General features: G+C 41.0%; 2 protein-coding genes across 2 annotated transcripts; one reads left to right on the forward strand and one right to left on the reverse strand.

Moving 5' to 3' along the window:
- Positions 1–10,155: 10,155 nt before the first annotated feature.
- On the reverse strand, positions 10,156–19,494 carry arrdc3a (arrestin domain containing 3a). Its single transcript, XM_086031119.1, has 8 exons — positions 18,973–19,494; positions 16,300–16,381; positions 16,061–16,208; positions 15,248–15,350; positions 14,900–15,156; positions 13,747–13,903; positions 13,517–13,659; positions 10,156–12,471 (listed from the first exon to the last, which is right to left on the reverse strand). Exons 1-8 carry the CDS (start codon positions 19,250–19,252, stop codon positions 12,412–12,414), a joined length of 1,230 nt encoding a protein of 409 aa, XP_085887245.1. The 5' UTR covers positions 19,253–19,494; the 3' UTR covers positions 10,156–12,411.
- A 1,955-nt stretch (positions 19,495–21,449) lies between these two features.
- arsk (arylsulfatase family, member K) lies at positions 21,450–25,578 on the forward strand. The gene is made up of 8 exons (XM_086031045.1): positions 21,450–21,916; positions 22,313–22,442; positions 22,542–22,701; positions 23,154–23,436; positions 23,502–23,673; positions 24,240–24,464; positions 24,575–24,790; positions 24,879–25,578. The coding sequence occupies exons 1-8, from the start codon at positions 21,812–21,814 to the stop codon at positions 25,151–25,153; spliced, it is 1,566 nt and encodes a 521-aa protein (XP_085887171.1). The 5' UTR covers positions 21,450–21,811; the 3' UTR covers positions 25,154–25,578.
- Positions 25,579–25,711: the final 133 nt, after the last annotated feature.

Raw genomic sequence — 25,711 nt, forward strand, 5'->3', positions numbered from 1 at the left:
GCTAACCACAACCTCACCGTGCTTGTTAAATGAAGAAAAAAAAATAGCATATTGATGCTGTGCACAGTCATGTTACAGTGGCTTTATGATTTCTTTTTTGAAATTGGGTGTACCCTTGGGTCAAAAATAACCCAAACTGGGTCAAAAAGGGACCAACCATCTTTCTGCGTCATTCATTTAACCCAAATGGGTCAAATGAATAATTCACTAAACAAATCAAATAAATGTTGTTTTGGACAAACATTTGGGGTTATTTATTTAACCCACAAATTATTTTGGGGTTAAAATAAATACATAAATAAATAAATAAATAGATTTAGGTGATTAAATAAATACCCCCCCAAAATGGGGGTTAATTAAATAACCCAAAATGTTTTTGACCCAATTTGGGTTATTTTTTTAATTACAGTTCAATTGTATTACAATTTTAGGTACAATGCAGTTGCATTGATTCTTTTAGAACTCTTTTGTTTTTTGTTGACTTTTGTTGACTTATTTAGATTTTGTTGTTGTTTTGTTTTCAGGCGTTACTTGCTGTAGAAAGTTTGAGAAGCCCACAGCTTGAGAAGCAGGCGGACTGTGCATGTTCTCCTCACCTCTCTCACCTCTCGCTCAACTCTGAGCTGAAACACGAATCTGCAAAGTGAAAGGCTATGCTTGCGGCCTAAGCAAACAGCCTTCTAGGGGACGGGGGTAATAGACACATCATGTCGGCGACTGACACACACGCGCGCACACACCCCCCCCCCACACACACACACTTGAGTGTGTAGATGGCACTATACACAGAGAGCCCTCTGTCGAGTCCTATGTGTATTCTGTGCATGCGTGTGTGTATGCCCAAGCAAATCCTGGGATGTTCTTGCTTTTCACTGCGTGCACATCCTAAATGCATAGCATGCATGCATGAATGCTGCAGCCGTGTACACGCTGCACCCAAGTGTCGGACAGTTGACACGGAACGCTCATCAATGATATTTTTAACCCCCCACCCCCACCCCCTGCGGCCTGAAATTGTTGTGTTTGTGCAGATAAGCTGTTGGACCAACAACTCTTACTTTTTTTTTTTTTTACCCCAGAGGGGCTTTTGTGGGACAAAGTCTCGTTTGGCCGTTTCCCAACACGCCCTTGAGCAAGGAATCGCCGCTGCGAAGCTCACCGCCACGGTCGTCAGCGATGAACGTCACTGTGGTCAGGTCTGTATCGAGCTGTGATTCGGTCTTTGTAAATCTCATTACAGCCTTATATAAGCAGCAATTTTCACACATAGCAGAAAATGGACAACAGACCGCTGGAACGACCATGCAAAAAAGAGGGCGTAGGTTCGCTGGTGTGGCGATAAAGAGGGCAACAGTGTTGAGCTCAGTGGGACGTCATGTGACCTTTTCCGAAATGATGTCACGAGTGACCCATCAGAGAGCGAAAGTCGCCACAGCACACTGGCTGTTTGTGTGTGAGCTCAACCACTCAAAACCAGTTCAATCCTGCAGCACTAAGAGACCGAATCATGTCAAACGACACACTAGCAGTCATTGTTGAGCGGCAGATTACGTTGGGAGAGCATATGCGCTACAAGGACCACCTCCCCAGAAGAAAGTATTTGCTGTTATGAGCAATAGATTAGTGTTGTTATTGTATTGTGTTGTCTTCCTTCCTTTCGTGAACAAAATCACATTTCTATGTACGTTAGCCTACTAGCACGACTTTCGGAGTCATTTTGACTTACTCGCTGTAACGATATCGATAAAATATATCAATGTGCTTGCTTTCTTAATGTAGGTGTGGATTCTCAGTCATTCAGGTCATGTTAATATGCAAGCTCTTCTTGCTTGTTGCCCCCCCCCCCCCCCAAACATTCAAATATGACTTAGGCCAGTGATTCTCAACCAGAGTGCCGTGGCACATTAGTGTGCCGTGAGAGATCTTCATGTGTGCTGCGGAAAATTACCCAATGTCAACTATTATGACAAAAAAATATCAATTTTTTTTTCTAATAACTTTTTGGGGGGGTTTAATTTATCTATGACAACAACGTATAGTAGCAGGCAGAATAATGAAATGCTCTTCCACTAAATGACTGAAGTTACATAATGAACCTTTTTATGTACTTTTTGTGAATCATTTTTACTAACGTGGTGTGCCGTGATTCTTTTTTTTTTCCGATGTGAAAGATGTGCCTGGGGTCAATAACTTCGTTTAACTTTTCGCATCATATCCTTTTCAATTACAAGTATTTTCAAATACTGTGCTCTAATAAGAGACATATGAGACTTTCAGATTGCATGCAGTACTCACTAAGGCAGCCCCCAAATCCTTCATTTGGAAGGAAGCGACGAGAGAGAGAAATCCTGAGTCCATATCGCACAATGAAGACACTCATTGTTTTCTTTCTATCTATAATCCAGCAGTCCGTCAAATGAGTCACAGAGCTGGAGAAGACCGGCCCGGGTCAGACTTAAGGTCAGCTTTGATGACAGTGACATTTACGCGTAAACGCAAGAAAAGTGTTATGTAGCATGTCTTTTAGTTTATTTTGTATGCTGACTTTTTCACTCCTGCCAGTGTTTGAGCATCATTTGTAGCTTTCATTAAATCGTCACTGGACACTACAATTTACACAACAAAGACTGTTGCTAGGCAACAAGTTGTACGCAGCAACAAGCTTTGAATGCGTTTCCGCGCATGTGTGCGCTGACTGCTTTGAGGATGTTTGTGTGAATGTGTGCTTGCGTGCGTATGTGTTAGCCACCTGGTCATGTCTTTGCTTTCAACATAGCAGACAGCAGCTGTGCAGACGGAGCAGGCCTGGTGTCGGTCCAGCCCAGAGGAGCAAAGGTTGAGGGTGTGTGTGTGGGGGGGGGATTGCCCACTGGTCCAGTCTGGTTTGGATGGGTGGAAAATTGGGGAACACGAGACACGAGCGTCTGAGCTTATCTGGCAATGAAGTGAAGGAGTTTGTCATCCAGTGAAGTCAGCAGTGAGGATTTAAAGCAATGTTGAGCTACACTAGCAGCTAAGCTCACATTAAAAATACAAGTTTAGAATGATGCACAGTGGGTATGTGTTGATCGGCGACATGGAACTTCCACGGAGAATTGTTATACGTAGCTTCAATTTAACTGTTGTTGTAAAGTGTCCAATACGGTTTTCAATCCATGTTCAACTTCAGATCCAAACTATGCATGTGCACAGATTGACTTAAAATAAAAGTACGAAGAGGACAAACGGTGACAGTTGGACCTGGACTTTGTCACGTTTGATGAGGTATGCACAAGGCCATTGTGTTATGTTATTTTGGAAGTGGGTTATCGCCTTGAGGTGGTTACGGGAATCTGGGTTAGTGAGGGCCGGTCCATGTGAGGTGTTTTGGAACTTCGTGTGATGCTTTATAAAGCCCACGGGCCTCACATGAATAATGACTTGTTGATCTCGAGAACACAAGTGAGTGTGGAGAGTTTGATTATAAGATAAAAGCGGAAGTCAACGCAAACATATTTTTTTCAAGAATATGTTCTATGCAGGCCCACTAGTTGCAAGAAAGCATTCTGATTAATATCGCGTTTGTGGATTATGAGTTAAGCAGTCAAATCCACCCCTTTTTAGCCCTATCAGGGGGCGGCCATTTTGTCACTTCTGTCGACTGAAAATAAAGAAATAGAATAGAATAGAATAGAATAGAATAGAATAGAATAGACGCCCCACTGGCCTGCCTGCTGTGTTTTTTTTTTTTAAATCATTATTGTTACCGTTTCACTGATCAGATTGCATTTCCAGGGGAAATAAAAGCGAATCAAGTTTTGCAAGTGTGTATGTCCAAAGTTGAGATTTGAACCAAGAACCTCAGACCTGTGAGACACAGCCACCAGGTGACGGTCCTGCCCGTATTAAGAACATCCATCCATCCATTTTCGACACTGCTTAACTTCATTGGGGTCTGTGGTGATCTGGAGCCGATCCCAGCTGACTGGATGGCGGCCAATCACAGGGCACGTCTAGACAAACAACCATTCACACTCACATTCACCCCCATGGACAATTAAAAATCTTCAATTTACCTAATGGGTGTTTTTTTGAATGTGTAAACTCCACACAGGAAGGCCAGAGGCCAGATTCAAACCCAGAACCTCAGAACTGTGAGGCAGCCGCACCAACCAGTACCCCACTGTGTTGCCAGGGTACATTAGTGTACTGCAGATTGTTGACTGAATGTTTGGACATAATCCTTTCAGCCAGTCAATTGTGTAGTCTGCATGGAAGGAATGTGCATGTAAAAATGCAGCGACACATATGAGCGGAGCAACAGTATTAAATACGCAGACATCTGAAGGTTGGCAGGGTATGCCCGGAGATCGGGCTTCTGCACGCTGGCTGTTTTGAAGTAGGCGGCCGGCTAACATATCAGCGAGGCGTGACTGGAAAGCGCAGATCCCCACGCCGCCCACCCTACTCGCACCTGTTGTTTTTCAGGAGTGAAAGCCATGCAGGAGGGAGGTCAAAGCGTGAGGTGGGGGTTGGGGTGGACTTTGCAGCCTGTGACTCAGTAGAATGTGAACTGGTGAGGAGGGGGGTGGGGGGGTGTCAGTAAAGAAGCTGTGAGTCAGCCCGGGCTATAAAAAGGAAGCTGAGGGTAAAATAAGATGAGTAGTGGAACAGCAAACCTCCGTCTGGCGTGGGGAGCCCTTGGAACATAACGTAAAGTGACCAAGGACTTTTGGCTATGAGGCAGAGGGTGGACGAAGGAAGCTTGAATAAATGCTCATCCGGTGCCAACTTTCATAGCCCTCCGAAACTTCTCGGCAACATTTGCCATGCTGTTGCAATCATCCTCTGAAGTATCACCTTTTGTAGCATCACACGTCGACCCCGCAACCCCGCCCCCACCGCCTTTGTGTGCATCCAATTCCTGTGTGGCATAAACCGAGAGAATGTGTCTCCATTCCTGGCCTTCGCCTCCCCAAATAGAACGGACATGCACCATTTGTGGAGCATTTCCATGCAGTCAAATGGTTATCACACGCCAATGCTAAGTTATTATTATATGCGGTGGGAGGTGTTTGTGATTTTCAAAAAGTTCTCAGTGTTATACAGCAGAGTTCAGTTCTGCAAGCATGAAATCGGAGAGTCGGAAGCAGAATGATTGCATGTACAGTATGAGTCAGTATCACCATAAGGTGCCTTTGATACTTGCCCAAAAAATCAAATTTGCCCTTGAACTTCATTCACTGTGTTAGTAGATGTTAGGCCGTACGAAACGTTTATTGGTCAAGGTCCCATTTGTTCGTATTATTTATGGGTAGATTAACTGCAAGAATACATGCAGAATATGCATGCTTGCTGACAGGTTGGACAGTGACAGGGTGGACTTTTTGGCTTATGTTAGCTCATTAAACAATGAGCACATGCTGAACCTTCACCTAGCAACAGGATTCAGTTGGCAAAGCAACTGCGTACTGGTTAACGAATTGATTGCAAATTTCAGAAAGGAATTTAGATCAATTGATATTTCACTATGTCAGAATGGACAGTTATGTTTGACTATATCCATCTACGCCTATAATATGATGAAAATTTAACACAAGTGTAAAAATGCACACTGCAACTAAGTTTCAGCCTCCATTGAGACATTGAACACATCAGAGAGTTTCTTCAAGAGGCAAATACCCCATGATGACAGGGGGACAGCAATTTCAAATTTTCAATATGGTCATAAAAATAGAATATAGGCTACTGTACATAATCAAAATGACTTTTTATCAAAAAGGTACTGCAGGGGTGTTTCAATGTCACAGATTGATCATGATATTTTTATTTAAAAATAATGTTTTGCTGTAACACCAGAATTTCCCCGTTGGGGTCTTTTTTTTTTTTTTTAATCTTATTTTAAAATGTACGTGGAACATTGTGCCGAGGACATGATGTGACTTTGAGGCCTTCACTTGATACACTTAGTGAAAGGTCCCTTTGAGGGTTCGAGCATAGTTTGAAGGTTGAGGTGAGAGTTCAGGCCCGACGGGGTTGGCTTCGGTGCAGTTGAGAAAGCGCACTACGGGTGTGTGCGCGCGCACACTTCAGAGTGGCATTACAAGCATGCATGAACGCTGGTATAATAGTGATCAGGGTTCTAGGCGATCAGGTGTCCCTCCATGCTAAAGTCAGAGCTACGCAAGAACCTCCAAAGCCCCACTGAGGATATTTTAGAAGCTCTTCAATTGGCAGCAATGTATTAAGTTAATAAGTCGACGGCGCTGCAGCATTTTGCTTCTTAAAATGTTCAATTTTGATCCTGCAAAATGAAGAAAGACAACTGTTTGCTGAGATTTAGAAAAGGAATCTGACATCTCTCAATGAGTCAAGCACTCCTAAAAGTGACTGACAGATAGACAGATAGATGCTGTTTAGTCATGTCACATAAATTTAGAAGCGCAATGACCATGACTAAGGTGCACTACAGATCAAAAGACGTTTCTATTTTGTTGTTTGTAAGCACTTTTTAAAGCAAGAGATTTTGACCTATGTGTAGTACAGATCAAAATCTGATCATATTAAATGAGTTTAAAAGCACATTTAAAAGCAACAGATGTTAGCCGAAGTGTTGTACATATTCAAATAACATAAAACTAGTTTTGATAAGCTTTTTTTTTTTAAGAATTGTTCCGACCAGAGTGCTATATAAATCAAGATAAAATAAACTATTTTGAAGCAGTCAAAAAATATAGAGCACACCTAATTACTGGTGTTGATCAGGGGCGGAGCCATGGGTGGGCCTCTGGGTGTGCACAGGCCCACCAGATTGACAAACTGACCACCCAGTGAGATTCATGAAAAATATAAATACTTTTAAATTTTCATTAAATTATTTTTTAATTTGCCTTTCATTGTGTGTTTTTTTTTTTTTTTTTTAATATTAAGAATGGCATAATTGTGGTTGCCTAAGGAAAAGCTGAACATCCTTAAGATCCTATTAAGGTATCGGGGAGTATGTGGACAGTAATAGAGAAGCTTGAAATCCAATTTCACTTAATTAGTGCAAAATGTATTATTAGTTTACTGTACATAATGTACTGTATCTTTGTCCATCTATCTATGCCAGTGACGTGTAGTGCCAGGAAGAATCAAATGCGCTTCCATTTCATGGCAAAAGCTACGTAATTGACATGTGCATTCACTTTTTGTGACATTTTTGTTTGTTGGTGTGCTGTTATTTTTCAATAAAAACAATAGGTGCCTTGGTTCAGTATAGGTTGGGAAACACTAATGTACACTACAGTCATCTTGAATGTCAACAGTTAAAAGATTGGCATGATAAGAACAGTTTAAATTCAACAATAAAGCAAAACGGATGCCAACGCAAGTGACTAACCCCAGTGCGATGTGATCACACCAGCTGCTGTTGATGTATGTCATAGTGCAAAATTTAATGGGTCATTTAGAGATGGACTGCAGGCACAAATAGGACAATTTTATTTGTACCTTTAATGTGTGTGTGTGTTTTTGCATTTTTTTTTAATATAGTGCTTCTTTTGTGTCTTTGGTGGCATGTTGAGTGTAAACAACTTGTGCCCGCTGGCAAGGTCGAAAAACAGCGCCGCTTTCAGCAGCAGCTTGGCATACATAGAAGTGCTCAGAACTGGAATGAAGCAGCTGCTTAGGCAGAGGGGGTGAAAAAAACTCTCCCCACACTCCTCTGCCTCTTCTCTATCCATCTGCAGCCCCTTTTTTTCTTTGTCTCTGCTGAAGAATGCGAGCTTTGTAACACAGCACTGAAGCTACTGTGCGTGCGTGCAATGCATGCGTGTCTACTGCTTTGTGCTTTCAGTAAGAGATGACGGGGACTGTTCACTTCAAGTGACTTCCTTGAGGATGTAAACATGAAACAAAGTTGGTGAAGATCAAAATTTATACAGTAAAACAACGGAACGGACAGACAGACAACGGAAGCCAAGGTCACAATCTCACAAAATGAGTTAAAATGAACCCAAATTGAGTCAAAAATAGGCCAATCCTCTACTTGGGTTAATTGGACCCAACCTGGGTCAAATCCTCAACCCAATGTGCTGGGTACAAACAACGTAGCATTACCTCTTTCCCTTTTGGACTCAGCACTGGGTTAGCAAATTCACCCCATTTGGGTTCATTTCAACCCAGCAGTTTTTAAAGTGTATCTGCCCTGTGATTGGCTGTTGACAAAATGACCAGCGTGTACCCCCACAGTCACCCATGACCCTATCGACTACAAGTGCTGAAGAAAATTAATAGATGGATATATCGAATGTGAGCCATTATAAATGCGGGATCGACATCATCAAAATTGTGCAGGGGTACCTAATGAAGTGATCATTTGGTTCAGTTAGATGGAGACTGAACTTCGTAACTTCAAATTACAGCTGTGTCATTCTTTCATAGGACATGCATGCAGTAGCGGCTCTGTGTGTGTGTGTGTGTGCGTGTGTGAGTGAGTGTACTGCTATGATGTCACAATGATGTGCAATACTTTGCACTGCAGTGCATTGTGGGTAGTGGGATTATCTTGTGTGAGGAAACAGCTGAGGCCGGTGTAGCGTCAGCATTTATGAGCAACGCTCACATGCGTGCTCGATGCTGACACTAATCCCCTCCTCCTTTTCTTTTGCCCTGTAGGGGTCAGCCACCCACAAAGGGTCCCCCACTACCACCCCACTAAAAAGTCAAAAGGCGGAGTGGGGGGTGGGGTTACAAGTGACACAAATGCTGAGTCATCACCAATGCAGTGAAGCTCACTCACGACCCCCCCCCCCAAAAAAATGCATTTTTGTTCAGTCACGTAGCACACGAGGGATCAAGTGTCCCGCTCCAGTTATGCAACAGCTAAGATCTTACTTCCTCTCACCTTTTTTTCCCCCTCTCTGCTCAACCTGCAGCGGATCAAATGATTGAATTGAGCTGAAGTCACGCCCACATTCCAGCAGAATCAATTAGTGTAAAAAAACCCCAAAAAACAGATTGATGTAATAATAGATTCCTGGTTTATGAAACAATATGTAGGTCAATGTAAGTGTAGTTGGGGCAGCGCGGTGATGGAGAGTTTGCTATGCTCACTTTAGAGTACAGAGATTCTGGGTTTGGATCCCAGCTTGTGGGGTGTCTGCAGTTGCTCTGGCTTCCGCCCGCATTCCTAAAATATACATGTTAGGTAAGCTAACATGAACTTTCAATTACTTAATTAAGGTTCCTCAAAGATATTTACTGTAAAATCCTGTGAATAACAAACACACCCGTGTATAATATGCACCCCATATTTCACCCTGAAACAGCAGTTCTTCCCCGTACTTGTGTATAATCCCCCGTATTGCTGGTATCCGTTAATAACAGAGTGATTCATATTAATGAATAAAGATTCAAAACCAATAAAGTGTAACTGCATTTGTATCCAATTTACACAGCTTTGCTCTTTTCCCATATCTATGATTAAGGTCTTTCAAAATGTTTTTAAAATCATATTTTTTCAAATAGTATTGCACTTTATGTTATTTTAATTAAGTCAGCTTTTTTTTTTTTACATGTATTTTTTTACTCTGCTTTTAAATCTCTTTAGCTCTGTTTGTAACAGCTTTTAAATATTGTATATTTATGTGAAGCATATTGAGTCACGTTGTGCAGGAAATGCGCTGTAAATCATTGATTCATTCACCCCCAAAAATTCCTAAGTACAGTACTGCCTAGGTGCTAGTAAACATCTAAACATGGTGACAATTTTTTCACAATTTTTTTCACTTACTAAGCCCCTGTGGCCCTACCCGAATTGGAATGCTTGAACATATGCAAACACAATGATGAAAGTTAGAATTGAATGTTCATGTGAATGTCTCATAAAACGATACAAAACGTATACTCCAAACAAAAATTAAAAAGATTCATCTTGTTCATTATAGCAAGACCAGATTGTTATACTTCTCACAGCCTCTAGAGGCGCTCTCACATTGATATCAGGAATTCAGTCCAGTAACACGTGTCCAATCTAGACTATGACCTTATTAAAATAGACACTTATATATATATATATATATATATACATACATATATAAAATTGTCTAAACCTAGTTGTGCCTTAGTGACAAATGTGACTATTTTTAATAATTCAGTGCTTTGTATGGATAAAAAAAGTCTTCATGCTGAATGGTCATTTAGAACAAAATGTTTATTCAAATCAAAAAAGGGAAGAACTAGACAAAAGATGAAATCATTCAGAACATAGCATATTCATAGAATATCCATACATCGTCACGATTAACAGAAGAAAACACAGACATAGAAACGAAGAATGAAGAAAATTCAGCGAGTGATATTGCACTTTGTTTCTAAAATGTTTCAGACGTCATCTCCCCGATCTGTTTGTCCTCTGAACATTTCAGTTCCTGCCTTTTTCTCAGCTTAATCTTACTTTTGGACTTACTCAAGCCGGCGGAATCGACCGGTATGGAGCAAATATGTCAGCTTATTCATCATTGTAAAAACATAAGAGCGTCAAACACATACAACAGAAGAAAAAAAAAAAAGGTGGGGAAGGCAGTTTACATCTTCCTCAGAGGAGGAGGGCTGATCAACAGCCTGAGCAACCGCGTGGCTCGTCTGTTTGTTAAACTACACCAATGCCCTCGGATAAGTGGGAAAAGAATTGGCCTCTCTGGGCTGTCTTGTCTTGCTTCTAAAAAGGACTTGTTTTTCCCTTTTTGCCCTTTTGAATGGAATTGAAAACATACAAGCGAAGGAAAAGGTAACAAAAATCAATGAGAGGCAAAAAAAAACAAAAAAACAAAAAACAAAAGTCTTTTCTGTGTCAAGGCCACAAATATAAGATCACTTGAATGATCTGCAGTTTGTCACTTGTTGTCAGAAGCGTTCTCGTTGTCGGCTGGATCTCCACACATGCGCACATACTCACACGCCACATAATGTAAACTAATCTTTCAAGATTAAATAATGCATCCATGTCCTACACAACACTGCTTAGCTGAAACTTGATTAGTACCATTTTCTTTTATCCAGACCTTCACCACATAATGCTTTTTTTTTTTTTTTTTTTAAATAAAAAAGTGCTGCGCATCGTCTTTCCTGACAACCCATTATTACTGCAGCTGGCCTATTGTGTTGAATGAGTGAGAAAACCAATGTAGTACTCATGTCAACCTACGACTACTTGTTCTGACCAGACTGCGTAATTAGGTTTGCTTCTCCAAACTTGAAGCGGCGTCAGTGCTCGTCTTTTTTTTTTTCTTCTTCTTCTTCTCAAATAAAGCATTCTGGCTTCACAGGTCTGATAAAATAAGCAAGTGCAGCAGGACAAAAGGGAATGTGTCTACAAAAGCTGCCTAGCACATCTGCATGTCGTTTGTCTAAATAGTTTTGGGAGCATGAAACAAACAGAACTCGTCATTATTCTTAACAGTGCAATTAAAACAACTTTTTTTTCTGCTATGTTCACTGTTTGACACATGAAACAGTGCTTTTTGGGCAGTAAGAGAAAGAGAAAGAGGGGCAGCAGGCATACATTAAGGAGGAAATTCTCCATGTTTTAGTAGCAAAATGAGGCCTGCAAACCCCCGCTCTAAACTCCCTCCACACACACACACACACACACACACACACACAAACAAACACACCAATAATTCTATGATCTGATCGAACAAAAGGAGGGAAGCCATACTGGATCCAAGCAAAGGAGGCAACGTCTTCAAAGAGCCTCTAGGTAGACAAAAGTGTGCTGCGGTTGGTTTTGTTGGTGTTTAAAAAAAAAAAAAAAAAATAGTCCAGTTGTCGAAAGTCACTCAGGAAATGTCATAAAGGAAAAAAAATCTTAAACAGTTTTAAAGGAAAAACTAAATCAGTGCATTGTTCTTGTCTTTTTCAATCTTGCTTCTCCCGCAGTCTGGAAAAGCAAGCGGTTAAACAGAGCCATGAGTCAAGTCACAAAGAAAGATGTGCAAAACAAAATCCCAAAATGAGGCAGAAGGACTTTTTGCTCTGTCGGTGGCGCTCTCGTCGAGGGCGACCGGGGCGTCCGCATCTTGGGTGATGGCGTTGTGGTTTTCTTTTTTCTAATGCAGTCTGGACGTGACTGGTGAAGCCTCGTGTCCTTTATGTGCCACACCTTCAGACTCTTCCTCGCTACTGAAGGCTCGCCATACATATGGAAAATGTCTGTACACAGACCACCCCCAGCAAGCGAGTGAGCCACCAAAACGGTGACTCTCTTTTTGTGTCACTGAAGGAACACATTTGTCCAATCCCAACTCAGTCTGTTAGTTGGTCGGATCCTTCGGATTTCTCTCGTCGTCAAAGACGCCATTTTAGGAGAAGAATGAACAACGCGGAGCCTTGTAGCGTGCAGGTTTCTTTGGGTTCCCGAGTCAGCCAAGGGAATTTTAGGACGCCGTCTCAGCGTGATGGACAGGCGTCGGGCCTGCTCACTTCTGGACGGTCGGGGTTAGGATCCACCTGGGGAGCAGGGAAAATATCAATTATTATTTACAGTAACCGGCTTGATGCACCATAATCAATCAATCACATTTTATTTATATAGCACTTTTCATACATAAAAATGCAACTCAAAGTGCTTTAAAACATTCAAAGCAAAACATAGAATTATCTTCAAACTGAATTCTATAGTGGCTGGGGGTATTTTATAACAGTGGTTGGAAAACTTTTTACATCAAGTACCACCCGCGGTTATCATAGTTTCGGATTTTTCATTATAAGTAGGTTTTTTTCCCCATTTTTTTTTTAAACTCCTTTAGTTTTAATTGGTGTTTTGAGCAAATAAGCTTGTTCGTTCAAACTGCTTCGTTTTAGTTTGGTTTTTAGTATTTTGCTTTCAATATGGAATATTTGTTAAGTGCAAGCTTGAAAAAAAAAAGTCACCAAGTATTGTGTAATAAAGTAGAGTACAATTCTCAAACGACTGACCTTCCTTCTTCTGTACAGATATACTGAAATGCCTAAATAAATACACATTCTCACTACAATTATAATTCGTTTTATACGCTTAAGATGTAATTTCAGTTAGTTTTCCTTTATTATAAAATCATTTTCATTTTTTAAATTTCATTTTGTTCACAATTTTTTTTCTTTCAATTTTAGTTTCAGTAATTTTCTTTTCATTTTTGTTACATATAATAACCTTGGAACCACCTAAAAAAATATTTAGCTCTCCAGGTACCACCATAATGTCAAATGTGGTTTTATTCCCCCCCCCCCCCCCCGAAATCATTTTAGGTATAGTTTAACGTGGTTTTATTCCTAAAAATTAAACCTGCATTATTGGAAACAACAACATTATGCACAGTTTGAACACCAACATTGCGTTTAAAAAAAGAAAATGCATCACAGATGCCATGTCCGCAGTGCACATATTTTGTTTTGAGGCAAACTTACCTACCGCATGACATGATTGTATGAGTCATTTTTTGAGCTTTTAATTTATTCAGTGTGCGTCTACTAGATTTAAAGCCACTAATTGAGGAAGTCCAGTATGTAACCTTACCTCTGAGTAGAGTGGGGGCGGCTGGAAACGGAACTCGTGGATGTAGGCAAACAGAGGTCCATCCAGATCCTCGCGAGCTGCTGGCACATCCAGACTGCTCTGCCGCTGCTCTTCCGTCACAATTTCTGCATAGCTTGGAGGAGCTACGGGAGAAGAGACGCACATTAGCGCTCCGGGAAACTTGACTCCAAAGTCAACATTTTCCAACAGTGCAGGCGGCTACGACCTACCTTCAGGCCTCTCGGGCAGACCCATCCCCAGCCAGCTCATGCTGCACTGGCTGCTCACGCTGGATGTGCGAGAGCCAAAGGGATGCAGGGGGATGGTTCCGATGACTAGGGGCAGGTTCAGGGAAAGGTTTATTGCCCCTGGTATGTCCACATACACCTAAAGAAGCAGACAAGAAGACCACATAAGACTACTGAAAAGCCACAAGTTCTTTGAGTGACCTGAACGGATATTGTTGAATGGCTCCCCGTAACGTGGGTCAATGTCTTCATGTCTTATAGTAGTAGTAGGCCTATAGTAGATACAAGGAAGATCCTCGTGGCTGTTTACAGGGTAAAGAGGTAATAAGCGCCCTTGAGGCAGGTGTTGCAGCAGATACACTGGGATAATGCTCTTAGCAGCATGTGGAGTTAACACCTGGGGCAGACCAGGGCCCGGATTGGCAATGCAGGGCTCCAGACAACATTTTTTTTTTATTTTTTTTTTTTACTTGGAGCACAGTGGCCCCTAATCTGAAATTTTAGAGGCGCAGGTAGAAAATATACACTGTAAATTGACTTGCAAAGTAAATTTCCACTCATTTGAACTATATGCTGGCGTGTGCAGCAGACATTTGTCAGCGACAAAAAATATTCAAGAAGAATAGTTTTTAAAAAAATAAAAAATTGAAAATTTACTGGTCGCACGGCAAAAATGCCACTGTGTAGAGGCTGTCTGGAGCCTTGCAATGCAATCGTACAATTTTAAGAAACCAAGATTAGATCCTCTATTGGGGTCACTATTTTGCCATATTAAATGTTGAATACAGTGCTAGTAATGTTTTAAGTAATGTTTTAGCACAGTTAATTGGATAATTTTACACAAGCCACTGTTTGTAAGTATTAGATGTAAATAAAAATAATAAAACATGTAACAAACTTTTGAATAGCTTCCAGTTTTCAAAGATTGTCACGAGTCAGGCCTTATTAGATTTTATGAAACTGTGTAAACGTGTTAGCACACCATTTTATCTCAATTTCCTTCAATCAACAATTGATTCAACACAATCAACATAATTCAGAAATAATCAGCTATTGTGCCCGCTTCTCATAATTTCTTCCTTGAAATGCCAAGTTGATAAGATCCACTGCACTCCGAATATTGATTGGTGCTTACCATGAGCGAGTATTCCACTCTGATAATGCTGCAGTCCAGGATGGAGGGCGACACGGGCGGGATCTTGAGCATTTTGCCGCTCCAGGTCTCAGTCTTGCCCGAGGACAGGGACTCGCCCCTCAGGTTGGCCACCAGCTGCTTGACTTCCTTCATCTTCCCTTTGGCATAAAAAGTCTGCGTCTGGTAGATGGCCGCCTTGGGCACCACCATGCGGGACGAGCAGTTTTCGATCTCTGCGAAGATCTGGATTGACTCTCCTGCAACGTCATCAAGGGAGAAGAAGCCAAGCAATTTAGTCATGTAAGGTTTACATAATGAATGATTCAAGTGTATCAGCTGCATTCTTACCGGGGGTGTATCCCTTCCGCTCAATTTTGGCACTTAAGGAAATTGGACCTGAGGTGCAGAACCAACAGCAAAGTGTCTTGTCCTTTGTGCCGGCCTGTGGTGACTGAAAAACAAAAAACAAAAAAAAAAACAAAGAAGCAGATTCATTAGGCATAACTTCATAAAAAATGGTCTAAGGTCAGCTTCTTTTGTCTATGAGAGTAACATTTGGTCAACACTTTTCTTTTTGAATCATGTTTGTGGTAATAACTGAATTCCATTCATTTTCTATAGTGCTTGCCCTCACGACAGTCACGGGTGACTTTGGAGGATGAGGCAGTGTACATACAGACAAGCAGTTTAGAGTCCCAAATTAACCTCACGCACAGGGACAACATCCAAATTCCAAAGGATGAGAATGTTACTTATTTTACATAGAATATCAAAAATTTAAAATAAATAAATAAATAAAAATATTTAAAAAATAAAAAAAAAAGTGGACACAGAATATATAGTGGCCACAGAATAAATGAAGGCCAAGCAGTATTAAATTTGCCTTCCTTAAAAGTGAAGCTTCCAACCTGAGTTTCATCCAAAATTCGAATGTTATACAACAGCACTGGGGCGGTATTAAATTTGCCTTCCTTCAAAGTGAAGCTTCCAACCTGACTTTCATCCAAAATTCGAATGTTATACAACAGCACTGGGGCGGTAACCATAAATGACAGTCTTGGAATTGCATAAGCTGGTCGTAAAAGTTTCCGAGGTTGTGACACGCTAAAGGAAAATTGGGTCTCAGATGAGTCATTCTTGTTGTGTCACACGTCCTCTTACCAGCAATAACGGAGTGTTGATGTCGATGTGCTCAAAGACTGTGAATTCCTTCTTGGTCTTGATGGGCAGCAGCCACGGCCTGTGGAGTTCTGCCTTCACCCAATAGCGCACGCTGCCATGCTTCCCTTCAAAAGAGGTAGCCAGAGGTCTGCAATGAACATGCAAAAAAAAAAGTTACGTTAACCCGCAGGAAGCTTAATAATGAGGTGCTTTTTGTCTTTCAGGGTGAAAACACTCACGTCTGTGGAAGCTCCAGGCTGAATGCATACTCGTGTCTTCCTGAATGGATAGTGGTGAGTCCTTCCTCAGAGTTGTCATCGTCTGAAAAACAAGGCGGACGCTATTCCAAACACATGTATACCATACCTGGACACATTGCTCTACGAGGGCATCTGAAAGTCATACCACAGAAAAAGTAAAAGAAAAAAACAGAGGGTGGGGGGAGACAGAAGAGAATAAATTGGATTTTACTATGATATCTGCCTGTAAAGGAGTAATGCATTGCAGGGGTGCAAGCGTATTTAGCCCACCATGCAAATGCAAAAAACAAATACAAAAGCCACAAAACATTTAACCCACTAATTTTCAATGCCTCTCCAAAAAAAATAAATCTAGAGTGATCTTCAGAACTCTTTATTAAAGTCGAAGTCAACCCAAACCTATTTTTTCTTTTTTCGCAAAATATGTTCTATGCAGGCCCACTAGTTGAAATGCTTGGATTTGCGGAATATAAATGAAGCTGCAAAATGCACCCACTTTTGGCCATCTCAGGGGGCGGCCATTTTGTCACTTCTGTCGACTGAAGATGACATCGAGGTTGCTCAGGGCTCTGATAACGACCAATCACGGCTCACCTGCTTTCTGAAACTGAGCCATGATTGGTTATCTGAGCGCTGAGCAACTTCGATGTCATCTTCAGTCGACAGAAGTGACAAAATGGCCGCCCCCTGAGCTAGCTAAAAACGGGTGTATTTCTCATATTCCACAAACGCAATATTAATCAGAATGCTGTGTTTGGATTAGTTGGTCTGCATAGAACACATTCTGGGAAAAATGTTTCTGTTGACTTTATCTTTAAGACAATAAGGTCCGCTCAGGAATAAGTTACCCACTCCTGATTGATGAAACCACGATTCAGAGCATACAATAAAAGTTGGGAGCGGAATCTCAACGGACCAAGAATTCCACAAGCAACAACACCAGCAGAGTCTGCTTAGCAACAACCACACCATAATATGTAGCTTTCGCTCCAGTGTGGAATAAATATACGTTTGCCATTGACGCCATAAGACGGCAACTCAAAAGCTGCTTCTGCCAGCTCAGCACTCCCTCCCCTCCTGCAAGCAGCAGACGTGTGGTAAACAAGTGCAGAGCTGTCAGTCAAAGGCAGCAGCAGGAGGAGACCGGCCTAAACCGGTGCAAGCAGCTCGCACACACACGCACGCACACACACACCCCACGCCACCCCCACCACGCTGCACACAGACATACACACATGCATTCATTACACACTCACTGTGCGACGATGCAGCCTGCACAGCTCGGCTCGGCTCTGGAAAAACTACTACAGCGTTTTTATCCTCCACTGTAGAGTGGAAGACTCTGTGCAACTATTTTATCAATTTAAGTCAGATTCTTCATGATGGATGTGTCATTTCAGTTGCTAATTACCACTTAATGAACTCTAAACAACCAATTTGTTACGCTTATATTGGGAAGCAATTTTATGCCTGTAAAGACAAGACAGTTTATCATAGATGCCCCCAAGCATTGTAAGAGGGATGACATCAGAGCAAACCGATTGGATGCGTGATTATGAGCGATGTTTTTTGATGATGCCATGACATCATTGCTTTTGTTTTCATGATCTGACCTTTGTTTGGTCACGTAGTTCCCCAACGTTTGCTATTAGCTAGTTAGTCATTATTTCCTTCTTTTTTTCCATCCCTTGAATGTATAAATTACATTGCTCAATGCATTTTTGATCAGTTTATTGCATTATTACACTTCTCATGTGAGTATTGTGACATGACATGTAAGTTACTTGTTTTATTAAATAAAGTATTTAAAAAATGCGTTATAGTTCCTTCATCTACCTACGAGCTTTAGTTCCTTGACTTCTTTGAATCAATAAAGTTCAATTCTGCACGTTTTTATTGCATCAACCCTATTGTGGCATTATTGCAGAACTATATAATTGTGCATGATTAGTCACCCACCGTAACTTCAGTGCAAACACCTCAGACAGTTCTCCTATTTGCCCATTCATATTAGCGGTAGCTAGTCGTTAAATAAAAAAAAATAATATCAAGCAAAATCAATACTGAGTTCATTTAAATTTGAGGTGAATATCTTTTATTGCATGCAATTTTAATTCATAGAGAATTATACATTATTAAAATTTGACAATTGCATACTGATATTAAAAACTTGCTTTCAAATCTCAATCCGCAATGCTGACGTCATTGGGCCACACATGAGCACCTCAGCCAATCACGGCGAGGCAAGGGCGGAGCCAGGGCTGCAAACCCGCCCACTCTCAATCCAGTTTTCTGAACAGGATTGAACCGCTTTGAACAATGGGTGGAAACTTCAGAAAAGCCACAAAGAAACATATTTTACCGCATGAATGCGAGTTAAATTTCTCCAGCTAAGTGCTGGAAACATTTATGCATGTTCTAACCCTCTCAGCCCGCTTCGAAAATGCTTATTATTGTCGTTTTTTTGTCTCCAATTGAAGTGAAAAATCCAGATGGGCTCCGGCTGTCATTCATTCTGACAAATCGCCTCCATCAGGTAACCACGTATTGGGGCTGATTCCAACCCAAAAACAAAGATCAACTATTAAACCCCGAAAAACTCAAGTATGATATAGTTTAAACTCAAGCACACAATATAAAAGCCAGTCTTACCTCTCTCGTGTCCAATTAGAACGTCTTTATGGTTGAGATATTCCACTTCCTCCGTGTAGTTCTGCGTATAGGCGGTGTTGGAGCCAGCGTTTCGCGACTCGGTCCAGCGAACTTTGGCGAAGCCTTTGGCGTGGATTTTGAGGGACTTGACGCGGATCTCGCCGGTCACCTCGACGACCACCCTCCCTGAGACGCAGTCCCCGCTGGAGAACACGGCCACGTTGCTGTCATTGAGACAGTCGTAGCTCACCGTGAAGCTCTTTACCTTCCCGAGCACCATGATTGCAGCTTAAAAAAGTAGGCTACACACACCTAGAAATTTTTAAGAAAAGGTGTGTTGGTGGAGGGGGAATGAGTTTTAAAAAAGTGTTGGTGCCTCCCTGCGAGAAGCAGTAGGCACGATCAGTGGTGTCGATGTGTGCGGTTCATTGAGATGCGTGAAGGCTGAATAACAGCAACGGATGCTGTTATCGTCCGCCTCTCAGCCGCTTGGTCTCCGGTTAAAGACAAGGCAACCTGGCAAGCTCGGCTCTTTAAGTGACGGGAGATGGAGAAAAACAAGCCTGTGCGCATGCGCAGCCATCACCCACTGCCCCCTCCTTCCGCCTTGTGCAAAGGAGGAGAAGGCCAGATGACAAGTTTGCTCAAACAGCTGAAAGATGGCATAAAGATACTACTCTGGTACGAAATATAATAGCCATGCATTTTTAATACAGAAAAAAAAAGAAAATGCAATTTTTTTAATCAAGTCAAACATGAAACCAGACCCTAGTTACTCCTGTGTTGATCAGCTTCCAACAATGTGTGGGCATATGGTTTGGCTGCACTGTGCATGTGTGTGCGCGCATTCATACGTCATAATCCTCACATATGCTCCACAACACTCCCCAGTCAAGCAGCGCACACAGCATCTTGCATCGATGAATCAGTAGAAAATGCTGGAGGTGTTGGAAGAAACAGGTCATGAGCATTTTAATAAATATATGCCCCACGTGATGTTGTTTTTGCATCAAAATGTAAAAAGGATCCATTCACAAGGATCCATTGGGGGCAGGGATCCCATTGTGTTAGAACAGAAAAACAACCCCAAAAAGCTCAAAACGCCATCTGCAGTCCACTGGGGTTACTGCAATGTGATGCGACGCCACCTGTTGAGCAGCACTGCAGCTAAACACACTAATTCAAAAAGAAAATGAAATAGAACGCGTTTAAAGCCAATTTGTTTTGTAATCTAAAGAATTGACAAGTGGGTTGATAATATGGGTAATATAGTCAATTATAACTTGGCGATTCAGCAAGCAGAGGCTCCCGAAGTACTCGGAAACCACCCAGTGCGTCAGTCCGTCATCAGTGCTATTAACGGTATGGTTCACACTGGCTAGAGTAAGGAAATCCAATGCAAAATAAACTGCTTATCTAGTGTGTTAACAGGGGCAGATTTATTGGCATTTAAAATGAAATGTCCATAGTCTAAATCTTTTCTTAATTTGTCCTATTTTCTTTAGGAAATAAATGACGTAGACAAGTGCAACAATAAGTGTGAATGATTATGCTATAAGAACACCAATGCCATTTGTTATTACAGTACTTTGGCTCCATCTGAAGAGGCAGGGAGAGGAGGAGTGTTTTCACTGCATTAGTTGTTTTGTCAGGCTGCGCTGATATTCATGATCATCCAATGCCCTTTCAAACTTAACTAGTTGATGTGCATGTACTGCCAAGAATATCACATGCCATGACGTCTAGCTGCTAGCCAGAGGCTGAACAGCCGTGTGTTTTTTGTTAAAAACCGTGTAATCCATTAAAAACGTTTTAATGGACTAAATGTGTGGCTGGAGTGCAAGGCAGTTAAAGTTCTTGTCCTTTATTCAATATAGTCTGTTGAGGAACCCTGATTATCACTTTACCATATTCCCTGTCCCTGCGTTTGATTATAACCATTTTTATGGCAAGTTTTGAACCAAAGTCGAGGAAAAATAGTGACAAGCTTTCGCAAGCAGATTAGGAGGGTCAGATCGGGCTTTCTCCTTGACTTCAACTCTCAAATCTTTACTTCAAGTTGTGTCCCTTTTCACTCAAAATATGCTTTTTTGTTGTTGTATTATTCATCCAACTCAACTCAAAAAATGTTTTAAAAAACATTTTGTTCATTAATGCCAAACGTGCTTTATCAAAAGCCACATTAATTAAACATTTTATTACCCTAAAGATTACCTAAAGGCATTGACTCAGCTTTGCGACATTAAATACTTTTTCGCGGAATGAATAAATCAATGAAAGTTGTGCTGTCCTAGTCTACACTACATATTGTCTTAAGAATGAGCAATGCTTCTATCTAGCGGTTTTGAGGTGTCATTACATGTACAAAAAAAAAAAAGAAAACGTACACTGGTTGCTCGGTTTACGACGGAGTTCCGTTCCTATGGCGACAATTCATGTCTGAATATACGCTAACGAAGTTGTAAAATAATAATTGTAATAAACAGTTGTATAACAAAACAATTTCAGACCTTAATTATTAAACAATAACAGGAAAATCCGCAAGTAGGGCGATATACGAAACTTATGTCGTCCAAACCAAGGGCAAAATGTAGCTAAGTCTTAAATTGCTATTATTTTTCCCAAAACATTTTGTGTCTGATATGTTTACATCCTCCAATTTTATGTTTTTCCTCTCTATAAGTTGCTCGAGTAGCTACATGCTCTTATTTGGTTATCTCCACCCGGATGTTGTTAACGCCGTAGTATCAGTTGCAGGCATAATTTAGGAATTTGTTGACGTACTTTTATTTTTGACACGTTTCCACCCACTTCATGGCAACATTGTTTGAATATTACCATGAACGTAATATTCCCTTTGGTTTGTCTATTCCAAATGTACGCTGAAAGTTTGTGTCATGACGGAACAAGACCTAACATCGTGATGGTGATGACTGATGCATTTGTGAGTAGACATGTTTCTAACACGTCTTATGTATTTTTTATGACGTGCATACTTACGCAAAATTAATCATGCTCTGTTTTGACACTTGTAATAGAATAGTTATACTGTATACTAGTGAAGTACTAGTATCAGTGTAGTTTGTATTGCTATAAATGTCAAGGTACACAAAATTGAGAGCTGTTTCTAATATTTGTCCCTTTTAATCATAAATGTACATATATCACTTGAAACATGTTTGTGCAATGCAGATCTGTAATACACAACTGCAAAATACAAAAAATAAATGTGTTAAATTAAAACCTCTGAGTCAAAACAGAACAGTGTTTGTCCTTCTTGAAAAATGTTTTAACAGTGCTTGTAGTGGGTCTTTTTAAGTACTTGTTCTTGTATATGCAGGATGGGCGCTTGACATTTGATCCTGGAAGCAAAGTTGTGCATCTTCCATATATAAACTACCTCAGAGAACTAGGGAGCACCTTCATTAATGCTTACACCAACTCTCCAATATGTTGTCCCTCCCGTGCAGGCAAGTCATCAGTCCATGTTCATCATAATCCAATTGTGACTTTCGAATTTTAGATAGATTAATGTCATTGAAACATGTTACAACTTGTTGCATCTGTAGCCATGTGGAGTGGCCAGTTTGTTCACCTCACCCAGGCTTGGAACAATTACAAGTGCCTTGATGCAAATGCTACCACATGGATGGATCTGCTGGAGAAGAATGGCTATCTTACAAAGATGCTTGGCAAACTGGACTACACGTCAGGGGGACATTCTCTCAGGTACCTGTCAGGGATGGGAGGGCTGGGGGCGTGGGGTGCACTATATATATGAAATTTGTTGGCATTGCACTCATTGGCCATAATACTGTATTTTATGGACATCAGTAAAATGTAAGACTTTATAAAGATAATATTGTTCAATTCTGGTTGACATTGTAATTAAAAAATGTGTTGATTATTGTAAAATACTGCATAATACTGATAGCTGTTGCGACATGGATGTAGCTAAGATCAGTATGATGTGTTGTCTTTCTACACCACTGCTAATTGTAATTACAATAATTGAAATATTTGATGATGAACACATGTCTGACTGCAATAGAAAGAAAAGGCTGGGATATTACTTCTAAGGGGATAACGTCCGGTTTGCATTTGAAACGCCTTTTGTGTTCTGGAACACACATCGTACGGCTTTGTTTACATTTTACATGGTAGTGTTCATATTATTACAGTAATCGTGTTGAGGCCTGGACACGGGATGTTCACTTCCTGCTACGCCAAGAGGGTCGGCCTGTCGCGCAGCTGGTTGGAAACATGTCAACAGTGAGAGTCAACACTGTGGACTGGAAAAAAACGGATTTTGCCGCAGAGTGGATCCATCAGAAGGCTGCACCCTCGCACCGGCCTTTCGCCCTTTACCTCGGCCTTAATCTACCTCACACCTACAAGACTGATGCCCTGGGGCCCACTGCCGGAGGATCCACCTTTCGCTCGTCTCCTTACTGGCTGAAAAAGGTATGCTTCCTCTTGCCTGTTCTTAACGGCTTTCCTGCCACTAAATTGCTCAATTATGTACACAGGTTCATTCTGAGCTCATCTCTGTTCCCACGTGGCTCCCCTTGACTGCCATGCACCCGGTTGACTACTACTCTACCTTTACCAAAAACTGCAGTGGGAATTTCACAAAGGACGAAGTCAAGAGAATCCGGGCCTTCTACTATGCCATGTGCGCTGAAGCAGATGCAATGTTAGGTTGGTTGACAGCATAATCTGACATTTTATGAAGGTTATGTACATTTCCAGCATCTGAAAAATATTTGGATAATGCCTCTAAAAACAATTCAAAAACGATTCAAGACTCATTCTTGAGGCAACTAAATGGAACGGTCTTGGGTGTCTGAAAACAAAAGAGAAGGTGGTGAGAGCCACAAACAACAACACAAGTGACCAAAGTGAAAGTCTGGCAAAGCTTCTCCCAGGAGGGAGCTCAGAAATTCAAATCTGGTCTCCGGACAAAGGATTTGTATCTAAGTATTAACAATTAATGTTTTATTTACAAAGATGACGCCTTATCTTGCCAATGGAAATTACCGTATTCTACAGAAAATGACTTTGATTTACAAATAGTCAATGCTTTATTTTTGTGATAGGCCTTGAATTAAAACTGAAGGTCTGCACTTCAATCAGACTGCAAAAGAATCAGTAGTAATTATGATTCGCACAAAATAAGATGGACGCTCCAGCTCACCCGATTCCCTGAAGTCGATAATCATTGTAGAAAACTGATGGTTGAAAACATGTTAACTTTCTGTCCACAGGGCGGATCATTTCCGCATTAAGAGACACGGGTTTGCTCAACAACACTGTCGTGATCTTCACGGCCGACCATGGAGAGCTGGCTATGGAGCACCGTCAGTTCTACAAGATGTCCATGTTTGAAGGAAGTTCGCACATTCCCTTGCTCATCATGGGGCCTGGGCTAACGCCAGGCTTGCAGGTCAACCAGCTCGTGTCATTAGTTGACCTCTACCCTACTTTGCTGGGTAAGGAAAATTATCGAGAGCATTCAAGCATATCACTGTCCTTTGGTAAAGACGCTTTAAAGGGATATTTACAAATGTTTTTACCTACTCACGTATGCCTTGTATTGCAGATGCTGCTGAAATCTCAGGAACGGGGAACCTCAGTGGCCACTCGTTGCTTCCTCTTCTTTCCAAGTACAGCAAGTTTCCCAAGAGGGAACATCCAGACTGGGTTCTGAGTGAATATCATGGCTGCAATGTAAATGCCTCAACCTACATGCTGAGAAGTGGCAAGTGGAAATACATCGCCTATGCTGATGGACTGAGTGTGCCTCCTCAGCTATTTGGTAAGAACATAACTATTATTACCTCTTTCAAAAGTGACCTCTGAAATCAATCATAGACTCATTGGTTGGTGTTGTTAATCTGCTGCAGACCTAACACTGGACAAGAAAGAACTTCACAACATTGCCTTCAAATTCCCTGATGTGAAGGCGGAGCTCGACAAACGATTACGTAGCATTGTAGACTATCCGAATGTTTCTGCAAGTGTCCGTGTCTATAACAAAAAAGAATTTGCTGCCTGGCGCCAAAGTGTAGGTAGCAACTACAGTCAGGTCATTGCTAATCTCAGGTGGCATGTTGACTGGCAAAAAGATGTCATAACCAATGAAAGACTTATTGACAGGTGGCTGGACCATGACTTATGATACTTCTGTATGCTTTATAGGGATATTGTAAAAATATTTTTATACTGTGTTCAGTTTGAGTGTTATGAATGTTGGTCTGAATTTGATTGTGAATTTTCTGGATTCTTCAAATATACTACAAATATTATTTTGTATTTTTGTATGCTCAGACATGATCAATTGAGGTATTATTGATGTTTGATGTTCAATATTTTGGGCTGCAGATATTTATTTTTACTTATTTGCTTACCTATTGTTTGTGTGTTTTTGTCTGCTTTACTTGTTTTTTGATACGTTTTCTATTTTTTATACAGTTACGCACTTAGATTGAGTCAACAATGCATTTAGTTTGGGATTAATGATGTGCTGTTTTCTGATTTTGATATTAAATAAACCAAACCATATTAATAGCACAATCATATTTCCACTCAATGTCTTGTCTCTGACAATAATCTTAAATTTTCAACAAGTGTAAAAATGGTGTATTACGTTTGATTAAATAGTGACCACTATTTGTTGTATTTTTATATATATTTTTTGCTTTTACGGGAACTGTTGCTATTTTATTGTGAAGAGTTG

Source organism: Filicampus tigris, chromosome 5, assembly GCF_054856515.1.
Source record: "Filicampus tigris isolate MCC_2025a chromosome 5, RoL_Ftig_1.0, whole genome shotgun sequence".
In the NCBI taxonomy this organism is placed as follows: domain Eukaryota; kingdom Metazoa; phylum Chordata; class Actinopteri; order Syngnathiformes; family Syngnathidae; genus Filicampus; species Filicampus tigris.

What these genes read in the sequence shown, in the direction of transcription:
- arrdc3a (XM_086031119.1), bottom strand. Translation starts at nt 19,252, where the DNA reads ATGGTGCTCGGGAAGGTAAAGAGCTTCACGGTGAGCTACGACTGTCTC. An exon ending in TCTAATTGGACACGAGAGAG is followed by an intron (nt 16,382 to 18,972) that starts GTAAGACTGGCT and finishes CTTGTTTTTCAG; the next exon opens with ACGATGACAACTCTGAGGAA. An exon ending in AGCCTGGAGCTTCCACAGAC is followed by an intron (nt 16,209 to 16,299) that starts GTGAGTGTTTTC and finishes TGTTCATTGCAG; the next exon opens with ACCTCTGGCTACCTCTTTTG.
- arsk (XM_086031045.1), top strand. Translation starts at nt 21,812, where the DNA reads ATGAACGTAATATTCCCTTTGGTTTGTCTATTCCAAATGTACGCTGAA. An exon ending in TGGTGATGACTGATGCATTT is followed by an intron (nt 21,917 to 22,312) that starts GTGAGTAGACAT and finishes TTGTATATGCAG; the next exon opens with GATGGGCGCTTGACATTTGA. An exon ending in TGTGCCTCCTCAGCTATTTG is followed by an intron (nt 24,791 to 24,878) that starts GTAAGAACATAA and finishes AATCTGCTGCAG; the next exon opens with ACCTAACACTGGACAAGAAA.